The sequence below is a fragment of the Lonchura striata genome, chromosome 2 (assembly GCF_050655825.1).
Source record: "Lonchura striata isolate lonStrDom1 chromosome 2, ASM5065582v1, whole genome shotgun sequence".
Lineage (NCBI taxonomy): Eukaryota > Metazoa > Chordata > Aves > Passeriformes > Estrildidae > Lonchura > Lonchura striata.
Genome location: NC_140704.1, coordinates 114,021,173 through 114,047,743, shown reverse-complemented (window position 1 = coordinate 114,047,743; position 26,571 = coordinate 114,021,173). Strand labels below are relative to the sequence as shown.

Here is a 26,571-nt window from a genome sequence, read left to right as displayed (position 1 = left end):
CTCTTGGGGTCAGCCTCTTGCCATGAATATTTATGATTAGTTTAGACCATGGACTGGCAATCTGAGTTTTAGAGCTGATGGGCATCTGCTGCTACCTTTGAAGTGAGTAGGATTTAGTTATGTTGATGGGTATCTCTGAGAATGAAGCCACTTCTGTGTGTACTCAAATTCTTTAGTTTGTGTGCCTGAGGGAAACTACATAAGTTTGAAAATGTTGACTTTGAAATATACTTTGGTTTCCAGTCTTGTAAGTAGACAAAATAAATTTCACACCACATGAGGTACCCAGGAACTTAATTAAGGTGAATTAAGTGTTTTAAAATCTTAGCCGAACAGAAACTGCAAAGTGTGTGCAGAATAATAACAACATCAGTGAGAACTAGAGTTTTGGAGTCTAAGTCTAAGTAATGTTTTCAAGAAAACAATGTGGACAAATTTATCTCAACTTTTTTGCCATGATATCAGCCTGCCTGTCCACGGTTTAGCCTTCCCTGACCAAGACCCACTAGTGTTAATGGAAAAAAGGTGATCATAAAATCCTTGCTGGGGACACTGTGAACCACAGCAGTAACTGAATAGTATATTAGATATTAGACTGTAAAATAAGGACTGTGAAGAAAAAAAAAACAAAAAACAGCGTATCACATATAATAAAGAACATTTCACGTTGTAATCTTGAGTTATCCAAATAGCAAACATGTAATAATACATGAAAGGGGGAAGCTTTATTTTGCTTAATGTATTACACACCTTTTAAAATCCTGTCTTCACCACAGTGTTTCACTGAATAACATTTTTATTAATATTTGGAAAAGTCTTCTGCATATAAGCAGTGGCTATTTACATGTTTTCCATATTTTAGAACACATTGTAGGATTCTAAGAGTATTGCTTAGTGCAATATGAAACATAAATATGGCATAATAAAGAAAATCTTTTTTTCAAAGCCTAAATTGCAGCATTTCACATCAGGACTTAAAAACCAGATTTGGCTCTAAGGGAACATATTAGTTTAAAACCTGCAAGTCTTTACCTACTGTATTATCTTTACTTGATTCATTGGAAGAGCTCACAATGCAGATGAATTAGATATTTTGGGTATAAGTACACATCTCTTCTTTGCCATGTGAAAATTTCCTGTGCTTTTGGTAGAGGTATTGCTGACTGTTAAGTTCTTACTAAACTTTTACTAAAAGTCTTTGTTCTTGTTACTTCCCATTTTAAACATATTTTAAAAATTAGTATTTTCTAAGCATACCAATATAGCAGCACTGCTTCTTCTTAAGAAACAGTAGCTTCTCAGGCCGTTTGACTGAAAAAGTAATGTTAAGGATAGTTGCAACTGCCAAAGTCTGGAAACTCAGAGTTATATCTGACATTTCATTCTTCACCTTAACTATTGAGCCTTGGCCATTTGTTGGATTTTCACAGTGCTTTGGAGTTAGAAGGGAGTTTTACAGATGAAAGATGAAAATCAAAATAAACTCCTTTATCAAGTAAACCTTGCAAGGGCATTCTGAATTTTACAATGCACAGGGAGTTGATTGTGATATAACATACAACACAGGAGGGTTGGAATAAACAATTTATTCTCTGTTGTTAGGGATGGCCATGCATAACTGACTTATGGCTCTGGTTTGCTCTGCCACTTGTTACGTGTGCAGTCATCCCTAACTCATACCAAAAACAGTTTATCATACTCCCATGTTGCATAGAACATATCAAATCATTAAAAACTTTACTGGGGAGACTGAATGTTAAAATATGCTGGCAGTGCTTTAGTAAGCTTTCCCCAGAGCTTGGTTTCACTATGGAATCTGTGCTGACAGTGATCATGAGACAGTTCCTGATATCCTACACATCCACAGTCTGCTGGGCAGGTAACAGTCCTCACTGACAGCATATAGCAGGTGCAGTGCAGGCATCAAAGGCTGGCTTGTCAGAAAGACTGAGGGACTGCAGGGGCTCTCCTCAAGTCAGGAGAGAATCAAGGGGTAGGACAGTGTGGGATGGTGTCACTGCCCCCATGGTTAAACTCCTGCTTCAGCACTGAGGGTTTTGTTTCATCCACTGTCAATTCATGACCTTCTCTGAGCCCTAAATCTGTTTAAAAAACAGATAAGGCCATATACCAGATAGTTCCCTGGCCATCCTTATCATAGATGTATCTGTAGTCTATACTTGTCTTTGGGACAGCCATTTGACAAATTTTATTCTGGAGCATTGTGTGGATCAAGCCCTCAGCTGTGTGTTCCCTTCCTGAAGGATGCTCCTTGTGGTTGGTGCATGTCTACAGCACAATCTAGTTCATTTTTGACCATTCTTCTCAAGAGAAGATGCAGTCCTGCTGCAAGTGTAATCATTGGGTCACCAGTACACATTTTAGGTAACAGCTGGAGTGAAGCCATGAGTGTGCCTCAGTCATAAAGCTCCCACAGCTGGAGTGCACTGAGCTTGGAGCTCCTGAGTGGTGCTTTGACCCCGCCATGAGCATTTCTGGTGGTAGGCTTTGGTTTCTTGTGTTCTGTGCCATTCTTGGCTGGGGTATTTGCTGCAAACTGACACACAGAGTGTTACATGGCTCTTGTCATGCCTGGAAAAATGGTGTTTGACAAGGGTGCCTTCCATCAAATGCATGGTCATTCATATGGATGGCTGTTCTCCAGGCTACATCACCTTCCTACCTAACAGGAGCATTTTGAGCCTAGACCTTTATTTCAGTGTTATCTCACCCAAGCTGAGTATAACTGGTGAAAGTTCAATTATATGCAAAGTGACTATTAAAGCATCAGGGCTCATCTGGGGGTCTGCGCCTCCCCTCCAGTTTTCACTTACAATTGTGCTAAATCCCTTAATGCTGCAGAGAAATCGTACGTTCATCAGGTGGGGCATTGGAGGCCAGGGTGCAGATAACCACTTTTACTGCAGATGAGACATTGCAGTCCTGTTCTTAAGAACTGCCAGGCAGATTGGGAATCACGGTCACGGTTAATAGCAGCGAATTGCCAGCTCTTGATGGGTGGGTAGTCACTCCTTTCAGTGGTTGCCCCCTGGGGGAGAAGGTAGAAAAACAGAGGGAGGGAATTAGAGTGACTTTGCACAGTTGAGCAGGTTCATGCCGCTGGATCAGTGGCAAGCATTGGCAGGGCTCCACTCTGGGGAGGCTCACAACAACATCACAGTCTCATTTTTACCAATTGGTGTTGCTATAGCCAGTGGTGCACAGGGGGAGAGCAAAGACGAGGGAGGGAGCCAGGGGGGAGAATGAAAGCAAGAGTCTGGACTAAATTAAACAAACAAAAGTGCTTGTAAGTAGCATTTAACCCATAACCATTAGCCCAGTGCTACTAATTGTACCAAACTATATATCTGAAGTTCAGTGTGTGATTAAAGAGTTGGCTCACAAACTCTCTGCATAACCTTAATTTTTTCAAGGTTCTTTGAGTGTAGAATGGCTTATAATAATGATTTTGACTAATACGATTTTTGACATGCAACTTTAATGCTTAACCTTAGTACAACTCCAGAGCATTTCATGTGTATTCAGCTGTAAAGAGTGATGATTTAAAGGGATAATATAAGAAAAAGGTCGTTCTAGAATGAACCTCTAACAAATTGCATAAAGGAAGCTTATTATTCCATGAGTAGAGAGATACGCAGCTTTTCTGATCATTTTTCTGCTTGGTTCAAGAAATTGTTGAGACATGATTGAGAAAAGAAACACAAAAAATGAAATAGAAAACTGCAAGCAGTGAACATTCTTTTGATGGTTATGATTTTGTTGCCACTAAAAATACTCTTCAGTAATGTGGTTGTTCATCTTTCCTCTTGTTTTGGGTGAAGAATTCGTTCCAATAAGAAAATGCTGTTATTGGTTGGAGGATTGCCTCCCGGACCTGACCGGCTACCCAGCAATTTGGTTCAGTATTATGATGATGAAAAGAAGACGTGGAAAATACTGACAAGTAAGTGGTTTATTTTTGTACAGTTGTCTTGATGAATTTAAAAACATGGTTAATCAAATTAGACACTTTATTGATTTGTTTCTCTTCAGAGATTTGTTTATGTATCACAAGGGGCTTCACAATGGAGCAATAAATTGAGATTGCAGAAGATGCTAATTTTATAATAGGATAGGCCTAAATTAACATTGGCTTAAAATCATTCCAGTAAGTTTTTTCTTTTAAGTAAACTTGTAGGTCTTTCAAGCTGCAACATGAACCCATGCATATTTATCTATATATGAATAAAATCTGGTTTAGGGGGAAAAAAAAAGGCAGTTTTTTCAAGACATTTTTCTCAAAAGTCAGATCCCTGGTAAGCCGTAGTACTAGAGCACACCTTTGATTCTGTTTTGCATTTTCATTTCCTTCTTCCAGCTTTATCTGTTGTCCACAATCATTAAAGAAAGGTTTCCTCTGTACTACCCTGCGTCCATTGCTGACAGAAGCATTGGTGGAATATATCAGCTACAATAAACAGTGCATGGAGGCTGCTATCACAAAATTCTTTCCCACCTTCTTTTAATAGTGGATTGGTTTTAGAGTAAGTATTTTGCCTCGAGCATCGAGATTTGGAACTTATTGTTATGTTGGTTGTGATTCCCAGTCTGACTTGGTCATGGAATCAAATCATAGCTTCTTGAGTGCAGCAGGCTGTGTGTGCATTAGTCCCCTTGTGGCTAAACTGGCTGCATTGGTCAATAAAACTAAATTTTAACTGTCAAAATTGCCCAAAGCAGTATAGATAAAATAATAAATGAGCAATTTTGATCCATAAATCAAAACCATACTTCTAAAACTGGACAACTGGTAAAACCTGGATTTCCTATTATACCTCCTTTTTTCCCTCCCCAAGTAAAATACATTTTACAGAATTTTTTTTTCTTCTCCCTTATCCAAAGCCCTATAATGGCATACATCCACATTAATATTACATGCATAGGTTAGGGTGAAATTTTTTTAAAATTGCTATGATGAAGGACTTGAAATAATGCCCTTGCAGACTGATTTTTTCCTGTGGTAGATTTAGGAGCCTTTTACAAAGGGGTATCACATAAAGACTGTTTGCATATACATGACCTGAATTAATAGTTGAGGGTGTTGTGAAAGAATGACAATTAAAAAAGGTTATATGAAGTGTACATTATAAAAGTTTATAGCATCTATACTAGGGCATATGTTATGCTTCACATTTTTCAGAATAATGAGTTACAATACCCACCTCTGTAAACTACTTCTAAGAAAATCCTGAAGATGGTAAGTCAGTGAAAAATCAATGATACTGCCTAAGGCAGAATTGTCCAGGTGTTTTTTTTCATTTGCTGTGTCTAATCCAGTGGCTCAACAGGAGACACGGGAGCAATGGATCTCTTGCTTCAAGATCTGAACTCTCTACAGAATTCAAGTAAAAATCTTTCTTCGGAATCTTAACTAGGTGTATATTGTTGGATTTTGTAAGAATGGAATTTACTCAGCTCTTGGTTATTTACATTGTGTTGCAGTCTCCAAGAAGGTGGGAAACTACCCACAGGCAGGATACTTTAATGCTCTGGTGAAATGCTTATCACTAGTGTTGGACCAACTGTTTGTGGTGGTGTTGAGAGATGTTTCAGGATAATTTTATGTAGAGAATTTAGTCTTTTCTGTGTTACCTTTAGAAGTAAAGAAGAAAGGTTCTCTTTCCATTGTGGTAATGCATGTAACATTCTATGCTGCGGTTAAAAACAAGGCATCTGTTGCAGTCTTGGCCAGCTTGGGTTCAAGAACTTGCTGCTCAGCACTGCAAGTCCTGGAGGTCCCAGGATCTGTCCTAGTGCTGGCTGAGACAACAGCTGCCAAATACACAGCCCTCTCTTGACATGAGTAATCCTGTTCTTGCAAATCCTGCCAGAAAAGGATGCCCTCTTGGTCAGGGCTAAAATTTGAAGAACAAAGAGGAGAATGCCTGTGTTTTCACACTGAAAAAGACAAAATGCTAACAAGCATAATTTCTTAGAAAATATTTTACAACTCACAAAATGGTAGCAAAAACTATTTTTAAAAAAACCCTAGTTGAAATAAGAGTTTCAGGTATCCCCTTTTTTCCTAACTTAACAGAGAATGGGAGATAAATCCAAGTAGATTTTCTGTCCTTTCTTTGAAACATTGAAGAACTACAGCATAAGAGTGCAGGGACTTGAAGAACTGTGACTAAAAAGTCTTAGGGAAGACAACTGTATAAGCTTAAAACATAGTGCTAGTTTAGTGCAGCCGTGGTGTGCTATCCAACATACTGTGACATTTAGGGGGGGTGTAAATTTAAAGACGTAGTTCTGTCATTATTTATAATGTATTTTTTTGCAATTTAGGAAGGAGTTTTATTTCTTTATCTTTTTACTTCTCTCTTAATCCACTGTTGTCTTATCAGAGGTAGTCAATCAGCAACAAAGGCAGAAGTTTTTTTTCTATTTGTTTTTTTTTTTTCTTATTTAGATAGTACTTTCAGTCCCAATGTTGCAGTTCATTCTCAACTTGTCAGTGCAAATGATGGGTTTGCTCCTTAGTGAATAGGGACAGAGCAAATGCTATGTCCTGCTCATGAGGTTCTGTGATGGGAAGAATTTCAGTTCCTGTAGCCTGATGTTCTATTTTATTATTGCCTTAGGTGTATTTGATTTTTTCCTGTTACAAAGATTTTTCTTTAACCTTCTGGCTGCTAATAGGCTCCCCCACGCACTAACAAAATGCCACATTTTGCACTTAGAGGCTTACTGATCCAATGTAAGTGTGCACAGAAAGTCCCCCCTCCCTTCCTCCAAACCCATTTACATTCCTCATTTTCTCCTCTCTGTGCCAGTGGCATTTGGGGTAGGGATAGCAGGAAAGGAGCAAACACTCAATCCCGAGTGCAGTGGCAGGGTCTTTGAGGAGGAGGTGAGTGAGAGGAGCCTGAATTTCCTTTTGTCAGTCTCCACTGAGAGGAGCCCCAGCAGTTACTCTCAGGGCTTGCAGACCTATTTGAGAGGGAGCTGCTTGCCTGTTTCCTTTTGCCTTCTCAGCACGGAGAGTGGCTCACTTCTCAGCACTCAGTTGCTCAGGGCTCTGTGTCCTGCCTTGTGTGATGCATAAGGAACAGGAGAAGATCAACCATCAGGAACTACTGACTCCATGGCACTGCAGCTGGAGCTGCGAGGATGGGTGCAGGTGGAACAGCACAAGCTATCGAGTATGACAGCTCAGCAGAGGAGCAATCTCATTTTGTTCCCTAGACAAGACTAGATCTATTGGCAGGGGATCCTGCCCACCTCTCTCTGCCTGGATAGCCAAAGCACCAAATGCATCAGTACTAATGGGAGTAATTCGAAAGGTATCAGGAAAACAACTTGCCTTGTTCACAGACCCAGGAGAGGAGGGGAAGCATGCACCCATTTCCAATTTTTTAATGTCATCATCTATAGGCAAGAATGCTATGGCTCAGGGGATCGGTAGATTTTTCACAGTCTAGTATTACTGTGTATTTTTCCTATCTGGTATTTCTCAGAGAGTTATTGTTTATATGTTGACAACATAGAGACAGAATAAAGAGGGGGAAAAAAGGAGTAAGGTAGTGGCATTCTACAAACATTTTTACCACCTAATTCTGTTTGATATGGGCACAATCCTAATCTGGGATTATAAATAATATGCACATCATAATGTGCATGTTGGTGTTTAGTTTGAAACACTTATTGTACAGTTGTGCCTGAGCAAAGTCAAGGCTTTTATGGACTTTTTGGTAAAGTACAGAAAATATCTTCACTGCATGGTTTCTTTTCAGGCTTGCGTACATGTGCACACAGTTCAGTTTTTAACTGGGTACTACATAGTCATGTAGCAGCAACAGGGTACCATTGCCCAGTGACAGAAATGGAACAGCTGATGGTGGTGTGACAGTCCTCAGTAACAGCAAAAGTTCTGCTCTGTTAATGGAGATTCTTTAATCCATGATATTTTCTAGTCTTCATAACTACTTACTGAATGTGGGGCTTTGCAGGGGGTCTCTGTGTCACCACCTCATACCTCACTGCTCAGAACCAGCCGCTGCTGCTTGGGTTTTAATTACCAGTTATGGTCCTGCCAGGAGTCTAATTGTATTTAATTCTAGAACTCCTTTGGTTGTTTGTTTTAACTGCAACATTTAAGATTAATTAAACTTTAAGGAAATGAAACAGTGTTTTATTTTTTAGAATTATTCTATAATAATTGCAAGATCCAGAGCCTATAAAGATTTTTTGTGTTCAGAATTGCATAGCTTTCCCAAAAACCCTACTGCTAAGGCAATGATGTATTACTTTCACTTTCATTATATGTTTTTAATCAGAGCGTGACTTCACACTAGACAAAGCGATGCTTTATGCATGATCTCCCTTGTTTTTTGCTAAAATCTTTTGACATGATTAATTTTACTTTAATGCTTTTGTCTTGTTGTAACGGTAAGGGTGATGGGTATAAACAGGGGCAAAAAAATACATGCTTTTCTGTCATAATGCTTCTAAGCATTTAAAAATATATTAAATGAAAGAAAAAATATCACAAGAGAATGATCTAACTGGAATTAAATTTCTTGCTATGTGAACAGAGAATGCAAGAAATAAATAAAAATGATGTAGTCATTGTTTTAGGTGAGGTTCTTTTGTGGTTTTTTTCTATAGCAATTTATCCATCTGTCTGATTGGAAGTGATGACTAGAAGAGAAATTGGATCTTACAGATTTCTAGATATACAGCGATTCCTTGCTTCAATCTAAAATTCCTTTTTTTCTGAAGCACAAGAGGTAAAATGTTGGAAGCATTACTGAACTACTAAATGGCATGTTCCATCCACATGAAGCTTCAGCTGTATCAGATACTGTTTTCATATCAATACTTTGTTTTTCAATAAGATGTTAATTGTAACATTGTTTAACCTGCCTAGTTCACCCACATCATGTGGGTGAACCATGGAGAGAATTCAGTGAATTTCACAATAATGGCAAATACATGTATGGGCCATAGTGCATTTATGCTTAGGGGTTGCACTAGGTTTGGATTTTAATCCAGCATAAAAACCAACATCATTGTCCAATGAGAACTGTCTTATATTTTTTTGGGAAAGACAGGGAAATGTCCAGAAAGTTGACAGATTGGAGAGTTTAGTCAGGATGATCAGCTTTTCATATTTCTTCTTCTACTAGTTATTCCTTAGTCTTTTTTTCTTTTTTGCCTTGGCTTTCTGGCCTTTGCTAGGTATGTTTAGGTCAGCTGTGTTTGGTCCATATGTAAAGACAAACAATGAAGCAGGCACTTTGATTTCCTTCCCAATCCCTTTCCTTCCTGCCAGCAGCAATCACACAGTGTTAGAGTTGTCATCTTCATCTGATTCCCTGACCATAATGAGCAGTCAGAAACCTTTGCATCCTTTATTCTCTGATAAAGGCAGTCCACCTTTGCCTTCCTTCCCCAGGCTGGCTGTGCTTTCATTTTTACATGAAGCAGTACTACCCTGCAGGTAGTCTGGTCTGAATACAACATACTTTATTTCTGTCATTTTGACTTTTTAAATTTCCCTTGCATATATTCCGTGACAGTGCAGCAGTCCTCCATCTTCAGTAACAACATTTTTGCATGTTAGCCAGCATTTAGGCATACTGATGGTTCTCAAAACCCTTTGAACATCATTATGTATGTACTTTATCTAAAGGGAAGTCAAGTGGAAGGAAGGTAGAATGGTTTACTTCAAAGTCAGCATCAGAGAACCCAGGTCACTCCAGTCCCCAGCCTGCATTGTTCCTGCTGGAATAGGTTATATTTCTTTCTTCCATGTTTTCTTTGGCAGTTCTGTGGTGCTCTGTTGTATCAGCCTTTCCTATACTGAATGATACTTTATCTTTCCTGAGCAAATTAAAAACAAAACTCATGTTCCTCTTTTTCTGAAATGTCTTTGGAGTTTCTGAGAACTTCTCAATCCTTCATGTGTTGGAGTGTTTTATCCAGTTTTCTATTTTCCAGGTTGGCTACTTGTAAGACAAACAGTATGATTATAGCTCACATCAGAGGTTCTTGGAAGAAATTTTCAAAGGCTTAAGTGTCAGCTTGAGTACTACTAGATGCCCAGCACACATTATGCCTTTGGAAATGGGGTGTCTTTCAAGTAAATACACTCAATCAGTGTAAAGATTTTACTTTTTTGAAGAATGATGTTAGAAGCACAAGTTTCCTTCTTCAATTTACCCCAAAACAGTTGGTAACTGAATAAAAGAAGTGATGTTTGCAAAAAGTCTATGAAATCAGATGGACAGGTTGTCTTGATAAATGCTTGTTCTAATTTCTTCCTCCCCCTCCTTTTTTTTTTTTTTTTTTTTTTTTTATGTAGTTGTGAGAATAGTGCACACTTATATTAGTTAAAAAATATGTCTTGATGAGCTCTCGGCAGCCCTGATAAATTTCATTTCTCTTACTCCATTTATCCAGCAGCTGGAGATACTGCAGCTTCTACTTCAGTGCTGTGTCAAGGATGCTTCCAGCACTGCATTGAAAAGCTTGAGCAAGCATTAACACATCGCTAAGCCAGTAGTCTTTATATTACCCACTAGACAGGTATAATAAATGTGGTAGATGTATGTAGAAGTTGTACATGTACACGTATGTACATGCTTCTATGCATCCTCCTTGAAGAAACACATAGATTTTAAAACAAATTCCATCTATGTCTTTCATCCTTATACTTAGACCCTTTTAAAAGGTTCAGAAGCAGGCAAATACAGTCACAAAGGAAGAAAGATTCACACACAGAAAACTTGGCTGATTGGTATGACTATCCAGCTTTAAGTCTGGATTTAGGAGATTAATTCAAGGTGGTCATACACACTGCTAATAAGCCACATGTTTTATACCTACAGGGAAGTAGGAATATAGAAGTGAGAAACAGAAATACAGTGAAGAGTATTTTTCTACATGTGACATAGCAGAGGTTAACCACAACTCCCATTCTGAGGATGATGCGTGGGAGTTCAACTGTGCAAGTGCCATTAATGGCGCACGCCTGCGTATCTAAGAGCATGACAGAAGTCTCACAATGAGTAAAACATAGCGGGTGAAAATGTAGCAGGTTCTCACAGTGATTGCTTTATTTATGTGTTAAATATTATTTTCTTCTGCACTGCCATTTGAGATAAATTTCAGGAAATGTCAGACCTCTTTGAGCACATTTTTGGTTTTGATTACAATGTTGTCAATTTCTCCATTTACACAAGTGTTACTTGATTGTTTCTCCTATTCCCTGTGCCTTATTTGTAAATGTGAGTGTTGTAAATTCTGGATAGCTGTCTATTCCTGTGTTTCCAGTGCTTACACGTCTTACTGTGGTTGAAACAACCCTTTTCACTGCATTCAGTCTGTGCTAAAGCACTCAACAGTCTTTCAGCTTCTCTTGGCTGCTCTGTCTTTTGTTATGAACTTGTGAACACCCACGTGTGTGGAAACCAGGCTGTTCATTTCCTTTTGTATATACAAAGATACCTGAAACTACCTACTCATCTTCATCCTCAAAAATGCCATTGGCAAACAGTTACTTTCAGAGAGAGTCCATAAGTGTTACCTAAATGTCCTGTTCCCTGCCTGTGCTCAGCCAGGACTCTTTGTTGTTGAAAACCTGAGATAACGGGGCACAATTCCCTTCCAAATGCTGAGGAGTGCTCCTTCCTCAAGCAGGGCACTGAGGCAGTGGAGAGCTGAGTGAGAAGGCAGCAGATGTAAGACAGATGAGTTACCCCATGATCGGTGCCATTTTCACAGCAGATGCTGATGTCAGGCTGCTGTGGGGACATTTAAAAATGAAAGATGCTGGCTCCTGGAGATGCCACTTCTTTCTATATCCTTGCAAGGGCATCAGGACCTTTGACTCAAACCCTTCCTCCTGGATCACAGAGCTTACCTTTTTCCAAGTCATCTTTCAACTTGAGTTACATATCTTTACAGATGGCTTGAGGGTGACAGTTCCATTTTGCAGCAACTTCTACTGCTTAGTTCCAAGGCAAAACAAAAAAATATTTCAAATGTTTTGGCAAAACCAGAGTCACATCAGAACATCTCTTCTCAACATCTCTTGTGGAAGAGGGTCACAGTTAGAGCACAATTTTCTATCTTGTTAATTCTTCATATATGTCCCAAGGGATATTTCACATCTCCAACAAAGAGAGTTTTGTCAAGTTCTGCAAGGCTAACTGCAAACCAGAAACTGCCTAGCTACAAATGACAAGTTGCTGTGACTTCACCAGGTGATCAACAGAATGTAGATAGTGGGCAGAATGCCGCCCTAGAGGCTCTGCAACACTTTGAGTCCATCTCAGCCTATGGGCATTGTCTGTTATGTACACACATCTGGTCCAGTAGGAACAGGGAGCTGCCTTGTCCTGTATTCTGTCCAAAGCAAGTGTCCCACCTGGCTAGGTACAGATTTCAGTAAAGTCACCTAATTTCTACATTACCCAAATGTTCTCACCAGACCTCAATACTATATGGCTACTGTCTCTAAAAAAATCAACCATCTGGAATAACTTTAACACAAAATTATATGTCACTGTGCAAATTCAGTGCTTCTTGCAAACATCGCTTTATGTTTTTGAGTTAATTCCAGGTAAAAATCTCTATGTTTATTCTTACCTACTTGCTCTGAGATTTATGTAGCATTAATGGGAGCTAGGCCTGTATGGAGATGAAAATGAACTCAAGTGTGTTTATAGAGTCTTACTTTGGAAAGCATTCCCTTTCCAGTGGCTGATGTGGCATTTATGTAAAAAGGATTGCAAACAGGATGGCAGAACTCTTTTAGATGGGCAAAATGTAACAATAAAAAACTCTAATTGAATTCCTCCAATTTCTTTGAGAGATTGGTACATTTTATGAATTTTCTCCTCTCAAATGTTATTAAAAGGCTGTTTCCTTCTCAGAAGTGTTTTGTACACAATTATTTTCAATACAGATTTTTGAAGCCTGCCTTAGCTTTCTCCATTTTTCTAAGTGCTTTAGTGGTAAGAAGTGAACATTTTGCATCCTCAACTTTATTTGCTGTTGTATGTTCTTACTGTGCTGTAGAGGCTCATTGTTTATAGCTAGTCATTCTGTTTTCAATTTTCCTCTATTTCCTCACAGCTTAAGTTCCTTTCTCCCTTCCCTTCTCCATACCTTTCCCCTTCCCTGCTGCCCCCACTACTCTCCTACGTTCCCCTGTTAAAGACAGAAATAAAATTTATTACATACTTCAGAAGGGTTTTCTCTAAGCTTTCTGTCTCATACCAGGTGTTGTATGAGCTAGTGCTTTGATTTAACTGAATGCTGGAGTATCTGCAGGAACAGACTAATATGTCTTTACAGGGATGGGTTTTGGTATGTTGTTTTGTCATATTTATATATTGTGATTCTGTTCCCAAATGGGGATTGTGCTACTACACAGGGTATGCAACTGCAGAATGACTGTTCACACCGAGAAAAAAAGTGTTAACAAATTGAATAGTAATGAATTAACCTGCAGAAAAAGCATTTTGCCCTAGTACACAGAAACCCTGCATAACTAGAGCATATAATTTTAAATGAAGCAGGCTCTAGGAATGCCTCAATGGATGTGATGTCGACAGTAGCTCATAATTCATGGATATGAATTATGGCTGAATATCAGGAAAAAACTTCCTGACATTGAGATCTATTAGGTTGTGGAATAATCTCCCATGGGAAATGGTGGAAGTCCCATTGCTTACAATCAAACTGAGCACTGGGAAAGGGACAAATCCTGGCCTGGCCTCAATCTTTTAGGGCAAATTAATTAATTGCTTTAACATATGCCTTCCTGTCAGTCTAGACAAGTGGTCTCTTCTGGTATTTGCCAGGCAGGAGCAACAAAGGCAGCTGTAGTATCAGCTGCCCTTCCTTGCCCCACAGCTGTGCTGCCTCTGCTTGTGAATAGATCACCCCCAGGCTGAAAAAAGAGGTGCCTTTGAGCCCCTCCAGAGCTGTTCTGGAGAGTTACTCTGATGGCTTCTTGGGGGTTGAGTGTGAGATAAGCTGGGCTGTGTTTTTGGCGTGGAATGGGGTCTGGATTCCTGCTGCAGTGCCCTGGACTAACCTGCATGTGAGGGCTTAGGTAGATGAGCAAGCCCAGTGCTCTGGCTCTTTGGCATGAGATATCCCACTCAGGATCTTTAAGACCATGAAAGGGAATAGGAATCTTTTCCACAGTGCAAACATCTGTTTTCCATGAAGTGGATAAGCTACCCAAGCATTCCCTGGGCTCAGCAAACACTCAGAGCGGCCAGTGGCTGATGTGAGCCTGTCGTTTGCAGCAACAAATTATCTGTGACTGAATCATCTTAAAAATTCCCATTTTATTGCAAGTAGATAATGTATTTAATGCACATGATTTAGCTTTAATTTAGAGGGGTGGGAAGTCTTCAACTCTTGAGATGGCTGTGACTAAAACTATTAAATCAAACTTGTTTCCTTATGAGCAGAAACAGTAAGTAAATGCAAGTGATGGTTCTGCAGTGATAGATGACATTAATGTATATGAGTAGGCCAATGCTTGGAGTTCTGATTATTTTAAATGTATATATACGTATAAATACGCGCACACACACACACACACACACATATATATATGTGGATTGGAAAAGGTTTGACTGCAAAACTTACTAAAGATGGTAAATGTTCCTCCTAGGCTAAGCAGCAAAGGGAAAATTGAGAGAGAAATGTGCTTGCATCACTTTGAGGTGGAGAGGCTTGGCAAATTATGTTGTTAGAAATCATTAAAATATATTTAAATAGAATTACCATGATGAGTGATGTATGAGCCATGTTTCTTCTCTTCTCCTCCCTCCCCCCCCACCCAGTTTTACATGCAGAAAAACAAAGTGTGTGGCTCCAATCTGTACTCAACAGCAGCTGCTTGCTTGGTGGTCAAGAATTGCAGCTGCTGTGTGTGCATGGCCTTAACCAACATACACACCATATGTAAAAGATACTTTTCTAACTGAAGTGACATGGAAGGAATGTCAAAGAGCTGCAAGATCAGAAAGAAATAAACAGATTTGTTTTTTTTCTTGATTATAGACTAACAAAAAATAAGTCCAATTAAAAAGAAGTCTTCAGCCCTCATACATATGAAAGGCATTGTGCAGGCATAACTAAGGCAGAATTTGACTCCCAAATTAACTCATTTGTTGGATGCAAAACTGAAAGAAAATCCTTATGTCCATTTTCTAAGTGTATATAATGAAAAACTGCAACAGCAGAAAAATGTATTCATATCTCTAATTCAGCAAAGTATTAATCACACTGATGTTCAGCAGCCTGTTTAAATACATGCTTAAGTACTTTACTAAGTACTGCCTGTAAACAGCTCTATATGACGGTGCATTAACATAGAACAGAGTTTATCTATAGACTCTCTCCAGAGGACTGCAATTATTTTAAGTACCGTGGCAGACAGCAGCACAGTGCTGGATGATCTGTGGTGTCCAAATCCCAGCCTTCTGGCTAGTCCCCGTGCAGCCCTTGTCTCCCAGCTGCATTACACTGATGTCCACTCAAGCTCATTTAAACTTTGTTTTATTCAGCAGAATCACCACTGCTGGAATCAGCTGGACATTACTGGCTCCCATTAACTTCAGCTCCAGGAAAGAGTTCAGGGCAGAGATGTCCCATGTAAGGGTTTATCCAATAGTCAAGCCTCCAGCTTAAGTCCTGTTAATATGCAGGGTGTTTTAGGGGTTTTCTGCACCAGGACATATTTCACCCAGCAAGATTAGAGCCACTGTCCTTCTGTCAGCTCCCATGCTGTCTCTAGTACTGCTCCAAGAAATGATCACTTCAGCACTCAGAAATTTGATTTTTCTTAACTGCAAAGATTTACAACGTCAATAAAGCCCTGACATAGCATCCGTTTTCCTGAAGCCATAATTTGGCTTCACTCCAGCAGCTTTATTTTAGCAGCCTGGCTTTTCCTCTGAGAGGCAAGGCTGACACTGAAAGGGGTTCCCCCACAGGTAAAGCACTGGTACCCACCTGAAGTAGTTGCAGCCACTTCAGGGCTTTAATTTGAAACTTTCAGTATTGGAAAATAATTCATTGTCATCAGAGAAAATAATGGAGGGAAAAGTGTTCTGGCTTTACATGGCACAAAACAGTGCTGTTCAGTGGGAATGAAGCTATGTCTTGACACCATGTTTTTTTACCTCTTCTTCAGAAGTCCCTAATTACCTTTTAGCAGTATGCAAAAAATGTTGTTCAGGGCTCTGTGTTTCCTCTGAGGCTCAGAGGTTTTGCAGGGTGCTGCAGGGTTAGGCTTCAGGGGTGCAAAGCCAGGGGTGGGAATCCTCTTCCTCTTCACAAAAGCAAGGCTGCAAAAGTAGCACCAAAGTGGAGAAGGAATGATTACACGCCAGTTTTGGGTGTCAGGAGCCCTACAGAGGGTGCAGCTGGGGTTGAGGAGTGACTGGTTTTGGTTGGTTGGGTTGGACAATGAGGGCAGACACCAGGGCATCTCACGAGTCCACACCTGGAATCCTTTTTGGGTGGCCTCAGAGGCTGGTGCAATGTCAGGCAAGTATAGCAGGGAAAAAAAAAACACACAAGTAAAGGAGAGTCTGGGCTATTAGAGGTAAGCAAAGAGAATGGCATGGACCAAATTCATATCACTCTGTGAAATCTGTGGGTGAAATGAAATGTATTAAGAATTTAATGTCTGTTCTACTTATAAATGATTTGTGATTATCCAGTAGAGCAACCCACAGACAGATACTGGGAAGAAATACTCAATTTACCCATTTTTGATCATTTATATATGCCTTTTTAATGCACTTTTTCCTGCCATTGGTGGATAGAGTACCTACTGAACTCGGGCCCTTGACCATCTGGGACCTTTAAAACAAAGGAGAACTCGAGAGCACACCAGCTGGGGCTAGGTCAGTAACATGAAGTTAGTTCAGTTATCACTACACCACACCATAACAATTTTGGTACTCACAGTTCTACCCTAGGACCGTCCCCTCAGAGCACAACAATAATGATGCCCTTTGTCATGGACCCAAATAAAGCGTAACTGAGTACCTAATTCTGATTACTTCAGGGAACTTGCTGCAGAGTTACATTAGCTGTGTTGCCAACAACTTTATCTCTGATCTTGCACATTTAGTATATTAAGACAAAGCTGTGTGATTCAACTGATTGTTTTCAAATGGGAGGTTTTGATCTTATGGTTGAAAATTAAAAGTCAATTGAAAGCAAATTGAGGAAAGTAAATTAAGGGGCATCAAGCATATGTAGTGTTTTGGATATAGTGGTGTGGCTTGTAATTTTTGGAAATGTTTTGGGTTATCAGCACTTGTACTCTAGAGTAGATAAAAAATAACTTAGCCTTCATGGTAATATGATTTGAAGACAAAAATTTTGTAAACTTGCTTAGTATTCATTTTTATCAAAACTATGTTTATGCACCCTGGCGCTGCAATAGGAATGGATTTATTTGTGAATATCCAGTGAAATGGATCTCAGCAAGTGTCCCAAACAGTTTTTGCAGTTGTTCAGATGCTCCACATACTACAGAACACCAAAAACTACTTTATATCAGAAAACAAAATAAATCAGAGGAGCTACCATTTGAAAGCTTACATACAGCTGATCATGTGGAGCTGTCTTTGCAGACTTAATGGCTAAGATTTGACATCAAGGACTCTACAGAATTTTAACAAAATTATTTCTGCAATAAATATTCCATACTGTATCTTAGGATATGTACAGTCAATGCAAAATTTCAGAGTTTTAGTACTGTATAAATAGGGTACATTGACATAAAGAGTAGGTTGCTTTCATCAGCTCATTTTGCAGGTAGTTGCTGTTCTTGTCACCTGCGGAAGTTTATTCAGTCTGGAATTTTTGTGATTCTGTTGTGGCCAAGGGATTGCAAGAGATCCAGTTGATCTGCTTTTCCCCAAGGTAGCACCTAGTAGTTGAGCCACAATGCCTGCTAGTGCTCTCCTTCCTAAGTGGTTACAAATGTAAGGTAAAATGTGCTCATTTAAACAATGTAATCAGTGCTTAAGGTAGTTTAAGATAGTGGCTTCTTCTAATTTTAAAAGTCTAGGAGCAATTACCACAGCCCAGTTGATAAGTGGTGACTTCCTCAAGCCTGGTGCTACATCAAAGCAAGCGTGTTGATCATCTGTTCGTGCTCTGTAGTATGAATCAAAAGTGTTTGTATCAGTGGTAACCTAATTTGTATAAAAACACATTTATTTTACCCAGTTGTGGATCAGCAGTCTCCATATTAATATATATGATCAAACACCCTGCACTTGGGATTATATTCTGTCTATTAATTTATATAAAGACTGCAAACTCCTTAGGCAGGATCAGTCTGTGTTAATGTCCAGGAGTGATGCACTGCACATTTTATCAGCATTTTTGCAATGAATTAAAAAACCAACAGCTCAAATGCACTTTCTTATTTTATTTCGTGTTTCTTTTTCTGCCACATTTTTTACATCTGCTTCTCTTTGTGAAAGTCCAAATTCATTGGGAATGAAAGTTAAATTGAGTTTTTACCTGCAGGGTATGTGACAGGACACACTGTTGGGCAGGCACATATCTGTCTGCCTGCACTCCTCTCTCAGTTCACAACCCAAGTGCAATCCTGCCAAATCCAAGTGCTGCACTGCCACTTGGGTATACCCCTGCATATGGCTCTTTCAAGATGGTTTTTGAGACACTTGCAGGGAAACCAATTTGTGCAGTATTGTCTGTAACAGACTGCAAAATTCAAATTGTTCAATTGCTGGGCTAAAGAGGAGAATGGAGGGTGTTGTTACTCCTGCCTGTACTGCTGCCCTGTGCTAGGAGCATCCCCAGCAGTGGCTCTCAGGTAGTATTCCTTTGCTGAGCAGGACTTTCCCCATTCATACCATAAAGGAAAAGAAAAGCCTGATGAAAAAATTATCCTGGCTTTTTGCTCTCCTTCTCTTGGCCATGGAGAAGGAGTCTGTAGGAGCTTACAAGGCCAGGCCTGGTCATGAGAGGGTACTGTGCAGGGGATCTCAGATGTTGGTATTTTTGTGGGAAGCTGTAAGAAGCTGGATGTTGGGAAGGAGTGTTTGGTTGTATTTTATATACAGGTTTAATATAAGTATTGTTATTGAGATGGATGGTACGTTCAGAGGGACAAGTCTTGTAAACTGTTGGGGAAGAGTGAGAGAAGGCGTAATTCAGCAGTGGTGGAAATGCAGGTAAATATAAATCCCTGCACTCCTTCCTGGATGGACTAGACATGTTTCAGATTCATCACGCCTTCTCCAGAAGGTCATTCTTCAGGAAGATGAGGAGAGAGCAGTAATCTGGCCACCATTATGCAGTTCAGCTGGGGACTATCTGAGTAAAGCACTGTCTTCCCATTGGAAAGAATTGACTTTTTTAGAAAGGGTTTTTTTTTTCCTTCATTCCATAGTTATCTTTTTGTGTCACAGTTTCCTTGCATCCTCTTTCCTCTTAACCCCTGTAATGAGGAAGCACGCTCTTTGCTAAAAGCGAGCATGTTGTTTTTACCCAGATTCCAGATCATTATTAAGAGAGGGAAAGAGATTTGGCGGTGTATTGGTGGGGACGGGAACTGTGCCTGCTGTATTTCACTGGGACTGGCGCGTGGAGTAGAAAAGCAGATGTGTGTGCACTGCCAGGGAAATCGGTGACTGATCCTTGCGCAGTCTGGGTTCGAGGAGCTGAGACAAGACGAGACAAAGCAGGTATGACTGACACCCGTGCCAAAGCCTGAGCACCTGCCGTGCCCATTGCAGGCAGCGGGAGCCGGCGGCGGCTCCGCATCCGCCAGGATCGATGCACCGAGCACTCCCCGGGGCTTGTGTACTCCGTTTGATTTCTTCCCTTTCACGCCGAACACGAGGAACAAGCAGAAGTTAACTGCTTGGGAGGAAGCTGGCTATGCCCTTTTTTGTGCTGCGTTTCACCTCTTTTGTTTTTTGGTTGGCTGCAAAAGCTGAAGCCAAAAGATGATCGAAACGCCTCTCCCCGGGGCGGGGGGAGCCGGGCACAGCGCGCCCCATCTAGTGGCTCAGCGTCGCGCTGCCGGAGGGAAGGAACTGCGGCAGCAGCGGGAGGAGGAGGAGGAGGAGGAGGAGGAGGAGGAGGAGGAGGAAGAGGGCTCCTGCAGCCCTGGCCATGGGCTCCGTAGACTTTGGTCTCGTGGGTGATGCGGAGATGCTGAAGCAGCAGAAGGTGTTGGCTGTCTGTCACACCTGGGGCGAGGAACGCACGAGGGACTCGCACCCAGCTCGGAAAGAGTGTTAGACAGACGGCGATACTAAGCCCTCTGGAGTTAAGAAATGTGAGAATTAAGCTGCCTCTGCAACCTTAATTCGGCCTCTGTTTGCATGAGCACTAAGATAAAATCTCCAGTGATATCACACACTATTCTTTGTCACACATCAGTGCGCAGAAGGGACTGTGCTGAATTTCTGCTCGCAGCATTTCTCCTCTGTGTTCAGCAAGTAGATCCTGTCTGTCACATACTTCTGAAATACTCTTCAGAAGACGCAATTTTTTCACAAGGGTTTCTTCACAGACTTTACAACAACAGAGGCCAACTGCTTCATGGACATTCATTGTGATATTTTTGTACCATCCTCTTTGTGAGGAGCATAGTCTATCACTGTTCCAATTTTTTTGCAGATGAGGAACAGAGGTGCAATGTGATTAAAATAGAAGACATCCTTTATTTTGGGGTGCCTATTTTAAGACCTCTTAGACCAGGCTTTCCAGATGGCCTCTCCCACCTACTTCTGTTACAGCAGTGAGCACAGAGTGCTCCTGCATGTCAGGCACAGGGATCAAATCAGGCTCTGAAAATGAAGCACAAATAATTAGTGTTCTCCGAACAGGAGAAATGGGTAGCTGTAGAAAACAAACAGCTTAAACTAAATTGAAAATATACTTTTTTCTTTTCAGAATCATTTTTCTGCCAGGTTATTGCTTTGAAAGGACTCACTGGGGTGGGGGGATTCTAGGTTTTCTGGGCTGTAAGAGGGACAGGGCCACAGCAACCCTCTGTTAAAGCCATTTCAACGGCTTGGTATTTTGTGCTGAGGTTGTAGTTTCACAACCATTTTAAGCTGATCCAAACTGGTGCTGCTGTTAATACATCAGTCTTCCCTTCTCATGGCCTCACACTCCTGGTCAGTCTAATTTGTGTGGCCTGGCAGGAAAGCCTAGTGGGGAACAGATCAGGGTTAAATGCAATGCACCTTAAAAAAATAATGTGGCTTCTTGATTGTTTATTTCTTGGCTTCATGTGTGCACAGGCCATCGCATAGAATGATGGATCCTGAGACCCTGAGAAGGAGCTGAAGTGTTTTTTTGTAGTGGAAGTTTCCACAGACCTGTGGTGTGCATGGAACTGGACCTTCAGGAAGGTTCTCCTGGGAACCAGGGGGTGTAAACATGTCTGGGTTCTACCCAGATGTGCTGACAGCAGAGGAGTGTGAAGACTGCAAGACTTAAAGAGTTCTGGATCAGTATGTGCTGTGTTTGCAGACTTTGCTGTCTCTTCCTTCAGACCCAGTACTTTGGTATGTCCTCTCTGACCTGTCCTGATCCACCCCTGCCCTTTTCAGTTTCATTCCTTCTTCAATTCAGTCTCCACCAGAACCTGGTCCAAGTCATGTTTACTAGTACAGTGAGTCCCAGTTTCATTCATGCAGACTCCATGTCTCAGTTCTCGCTTTCCTTCACCTAACTAACTGAAAATTATACCTTCTTAAAAAATTCTCTTTGCAAAATAAATGTCTTAAACAAAAGATACAAGCTTTTTGAGGATACTTAAATATATTATTATATTATAAAATACACAGGTATATTTTATGTCTTTGGGATTGATCACAACAGCTATATTTTAGTCTATTGTCTGTGTTGAATCTGGCAGTGCCAGCATGGCCAGTAATTTGAATTAACATGACCTTTCATCCTGTTTGTCAGCAGCCCACAAGCATGCACTAGTGTGGGATTTGTGAATTATTTGTGATTCCATGTGAACATGTTTCAGCCCATGAATTTTGATACCTCTTGATTTAAGTAGCAGCCACTTGTGCTATGATACTCAGCTTGGTATTCAGTTTTGAGAAATGTGGTTTTCGGTCTGTTTCCTGATGGGATGCTTTCTAAATCCACAAAAGGTTTTTGGAAACACAGGAGTATGAGTACTTATATGGATTGAATTTTAGGGATTGTTACAAGTAGGCATCACAACACATTCTTCAGAATTGTTTTTTTATTAAAATATTAAACAGTACTGTTTTCATACAAAACAAAAGAAAATTAACATAAATTTAGTCCACATCTATTAATGGATTTTTTTTTTCAGCTATGCATTCTGATTTTGTCTTCTGTGTATAGATTTACAAAATAAATCTATGCAAATTTTACCTATGTGGTTTTGCTGCCTAGATCATTTCCTGCCCTAAATTTGAAAATTTTCTGTGTGTCTGTCTTTCCCTTCATTAGGAATTCCACTGTGGAGAGAGGTCTAGGAGAGAAACATTTCTGCCTTGTTTCTGTTGGAGAAATCAGTCCTTGGTGTTACCTACTTTATGTGGTTCAATTCCTGTGCTTCCTTCTGTATTTGTATTTGTATTTGTCTAGCTTCTATGTGGACAGTCCTGCTTTTGCATGCTGAGATTGAGCATGCTGGAAGTTAGGCATGTGGGAGTCAGGCTTTTCTTCAGATACCCGTATGAAGTATATATCTTCTGGGAAAGGAAGATTTTTTTCCAGGTGGTAGGTGTTGGACAGATCTTTCCACTGCCTTCTGCTTTAGGTCTAGTGCTTTAGGTATGGGCTGGACTTTCTTGTAAAAAAAGCCTTTCATTTGAAAATATTGAAGTACTTAAAATGAAAACTTGAAAAATCTGTAGCAGTGAATTTTAGCAGTTAATTCCATTTCATGTATTATGAATTAACTTCGGTGTATCAAAACTGCTTTTCTAATAGGGTGAAATATGGGTATATCCTTCCTTCATGTATGGTTTTCCAAATGGAAAATCACATTTTTCTTTCCCTGGAATGACTTTGAGAGTTAGTGGGAAGAAACAAAACCCTAAGTAACTCCAAAATGCTATGTCAGTCAAGAACTGAGAGCAGAGTAGGAAGTAGTGAAACTGAGAGAGAAGGTTGTGGAAGACTTGGGTTTTGGGGTGGTAGGGGCCAAGTAAGATATTGCTGCATGTGATGAATGCCTTTAAAGACATGGGTCCCCAAGGAGCATCAACCAGGGAAACACAAAGAGGGTCTGTGATTGTTCTGAGCTTGGAAGGTTGCCTTCAGAGGAGACCAGGAGAATGGGTGCATTTCAAGGTTAGGTGGAAATTGGGCCATAAATGAATACAACTGGTCACAAGCAGTTGGGTGTTAACACACCATTCCTGGTTAAAATTTTCTGCCCTGTGGCACTGTTGGAGAAGGGAATGCATGTCCTTGAGCTGACATCTTGGAGAATCTGAAAGCCCACTGGGACAAAATAGTATTTCTTTCCAGAGCTTTCTGGCAACTCTGCAGTGGCTTTCTCCCATCAGGGACTATTCATCATTTCGTCCATGAGAAGCTTTTGTTGTGCAAAATGTCACATCATGAGACTGTTATGATGTGACGAGATGTCATTTCCCAGGAATACATGTTGGGCTCCACTTCAGTGATTGTAAACACAGGCCTGAGTAGGTACACAAGATATTCTACTGGGGGGCAGCCATCACTGAGGTAGCATTGCATAACTCATGTTGGTGGACAAGTGTCTCTTGATAAATGCTCTGTGGAAATCCATGGGGCATCTGGATGGTGAGGGGCAACCTTCAGCAGGTAAGTTGATAAGCAAGGAGTAAGAAAACAATAAAAATTGTCACTTTGAACCTTTCCACAGGACCATGCATTACATACTCAGCTCCAAATTGTGCCAAGATTTTTGGTGTATTCACTTACATGAGCTTCTCAGACCTGCATCAGCAGCTCAGCTGCACAGAGTCATTCCCATGGGGAAGGCAGCAGGGGAGCACAGCAGAGTGCGCATAGGTTTTTGTATGCACTTCATGGGGAAGATTGTGTCAGGTTTTTGATTAAGGAATATCAGTTTTTAAGGTGGGAGTGCAGTATTTATCTACCTTATTTAAACTCTGTTGATCCAAGTAGACAGCATTATTCAAATTAAATCCAAACAGGTGCTTGCACCTTTGAAAATGTATGGATAAAATTTGTTCATGTAAGCAGCCAAATCTATATGTTGCTGAAAACCCAACAGAACATTCTCCCACAAGGTGAATTTCACCTGCAGAAACAGACAGATCTGTAAATAACCTTAAAGAAATTTATCTCAGGAGGGAGCTGAGCATGCCAGCTATTCCTGATGTTATGTTTGTTATGATTGTTGTGTCAGCATGAATTTAAGTGTCTTATTTTAGATGCTCATATATGAAAACTGTAGCTCACTAAAACAACTAAACCAAGGAACTCCCTGACCTCTGGAAAAATGTAGCTGTTGTTAAAAAAACTGGCTGAATGTATAAAAGAATAACTCTTGACATCTGAATGAAAAAAAAAAGTTAAGAAATATTGTCACAATGAGAAATACTGTAATTGACATTAAATATCATTCACTGTGTTGTGAATGGTCTTTGATCTGCTCAGATAACTCTTTCTTGGTGCTTATGTTATCCTTAGCCCCAGTAGAAGTATGGACTGTATCCTAGATGAACTCAGCAGCTCTGTGCCCATCCTACTTGTGATGGCTTGAATGAAGTTGCCACAAAGCTGGCATGGGAAGGAAGAGGTGGTGAGGTTTCCAGCTGAGCTGATGATGTTCTCAGTGGTGTAGCTGGACCAGAGCTGTATCAGTAATATTCCCTCAAAGGTGACTTCATCATAAGACTTTGTGCTTATGGTAACTGCTGTTGGATGGTCCCAGCCTTCCCTCAGTGAGTTGAGCTCAGACTCAAGGCTGGCATTGGCATGTTACTCGAAAAAACATTTTGCATGTATTTCCTTGAATTTGAGGTGACAGAATGCAGTTTGGCCAGGAATACTAACAGGGGTATTTTCCATCTATGTTGACAATTCTCTTAACTTTCTTTCCATTATCTTTTGAGAAAATAATAGTGGATGAATATCTGATGCCTTTAAAGCCAGTGCAAAACTACCACCACATTCACTGAGGCTAGAATTTCACACTTGTTGTGATCAGTCTTCCCCACAGTTATTAAATAACAAAAAATTGGAGAGAACAATTCACAGAGGAATTGTAGTGTTTATTTATATAACCTCCTTGGTGAGAAATAACAAGTAACATTCTGTAATAAATGCATAGTCTTTCTGAAAATGATGTATGAAACACAGAAAGGTGAACAGTATCTAATGTTTTGTTCTCAGGCAATAATTGGACCAGCTGTGGTCTGCCCACCATTTTGCTGATAGGGTTGGGAATTAAATGAATATTGTGTCTCTCCCATGAGCAAATTACAGTCTCCTAAATTAGTCTGTAGGTGCCTTCAGTACTGGAGAGACACATCTCTCATTCCACTGCCCTCTTCAGAGCTGTAGAAATAGCCAGTTTTCAAGAAGCTGTAGTTGAATATTATGTAGTCAATATGATAGGCTGTTAATATTGTGGAAGGTCATTATTGAATCCATATGTCCTCTGATAATGACATCTTTGTTCTGGAAACACTCTCTTCTCTTGCATCATCTGCACAGGTCATTAGAGATGCTGAGCATGACTTCTTGGTGTGTACTGAGTCTTGAAGGGGCTATGCTCAAGCTGTGCAGCAGTTGAGGAAGATATTTCTTGGCTTTCCTTGCAGTACCTCCTGTATCTCAAGCAGCTGATTTCTTCAGGGCAGAGTGTTCTTTTGTTGTTGTGGTTTGGTTTTGGGGTTTTTTTGGTTGGTTTGGGGTTGGTTTTTTTGTTTGTTTGTTTTGGTTTGTTTTGTTTTGGGTTTTTTGTTTGTTTGTTTGTTGTTTTTTGTTTGTTTGTTTTTTTTTTTTTTTTGTTTTTGTTTTTTTTTTTAGTAGGGGAATCACATAGAAATACTGGAAGGAGTTTTTAGCAGAGCAGGAGAATGGGTATAGCCTGTATCACAGATTTCAGATGTCCTGGGACTTGAGGTCATTTTCCTTCTGTCTTCCAGTTTTCCCTTCTTCCCTGGTAGTTAGTTTGAAGCGACAATAGACAGGGGAAGGTATAAGGAGGAGGAGGAACTGATGACCCTTTGATTAATTTATGGAGAACAACCAGATGCTGTTTCCTAAATGTGCAATAATTGGCAGGAAGTAAGCAAAACTGGGTAAGACAAGGAGCACATATTGTTGCTTGTTAGGTTCATGAGGTGTATCATGGAGGTGCCTTTGAAGCATCATTGCTTCTGGTTGACCTCACAGGCTTTCTAGTTGAGAGTGTTTAATTTAATGAATTCTGATTTTCATTAATTTCTCTGATTTTGACAGTAGGTCCCAGAACACTGTCTGGTACTTTTTATTAGGTGAGCT

The 26,571-nt window shown here is 40.2% G+C and overlaps 1 protein-coding gene across 3 annotated transcripts in view; it reads left to right on the top strand.

The window, feature by feature from the left end:
- The window catches only part of KLHL14 (kelch like family member 14), a 60,659-nt gene that overhangs the window by 12,992 nt on the left and 21,096 nt on the right, over nucleotides 1-26,571 (top strand). For all 3 annotated transcript variants that reach the window (XM_085572062.1, XM_021525724.4, XM_085572063.1), the window contains exon 3: nucleotides 3,843-3,964. In XM_085572062.1, the coding sequence (XP_085428188.1) occupies nucleotides 3,843-3,964 (122 nt within the window). The remainder of the gene's footprint in view (nucleotides 1-3,842; nucleotides 3,965-26,571) is intronic.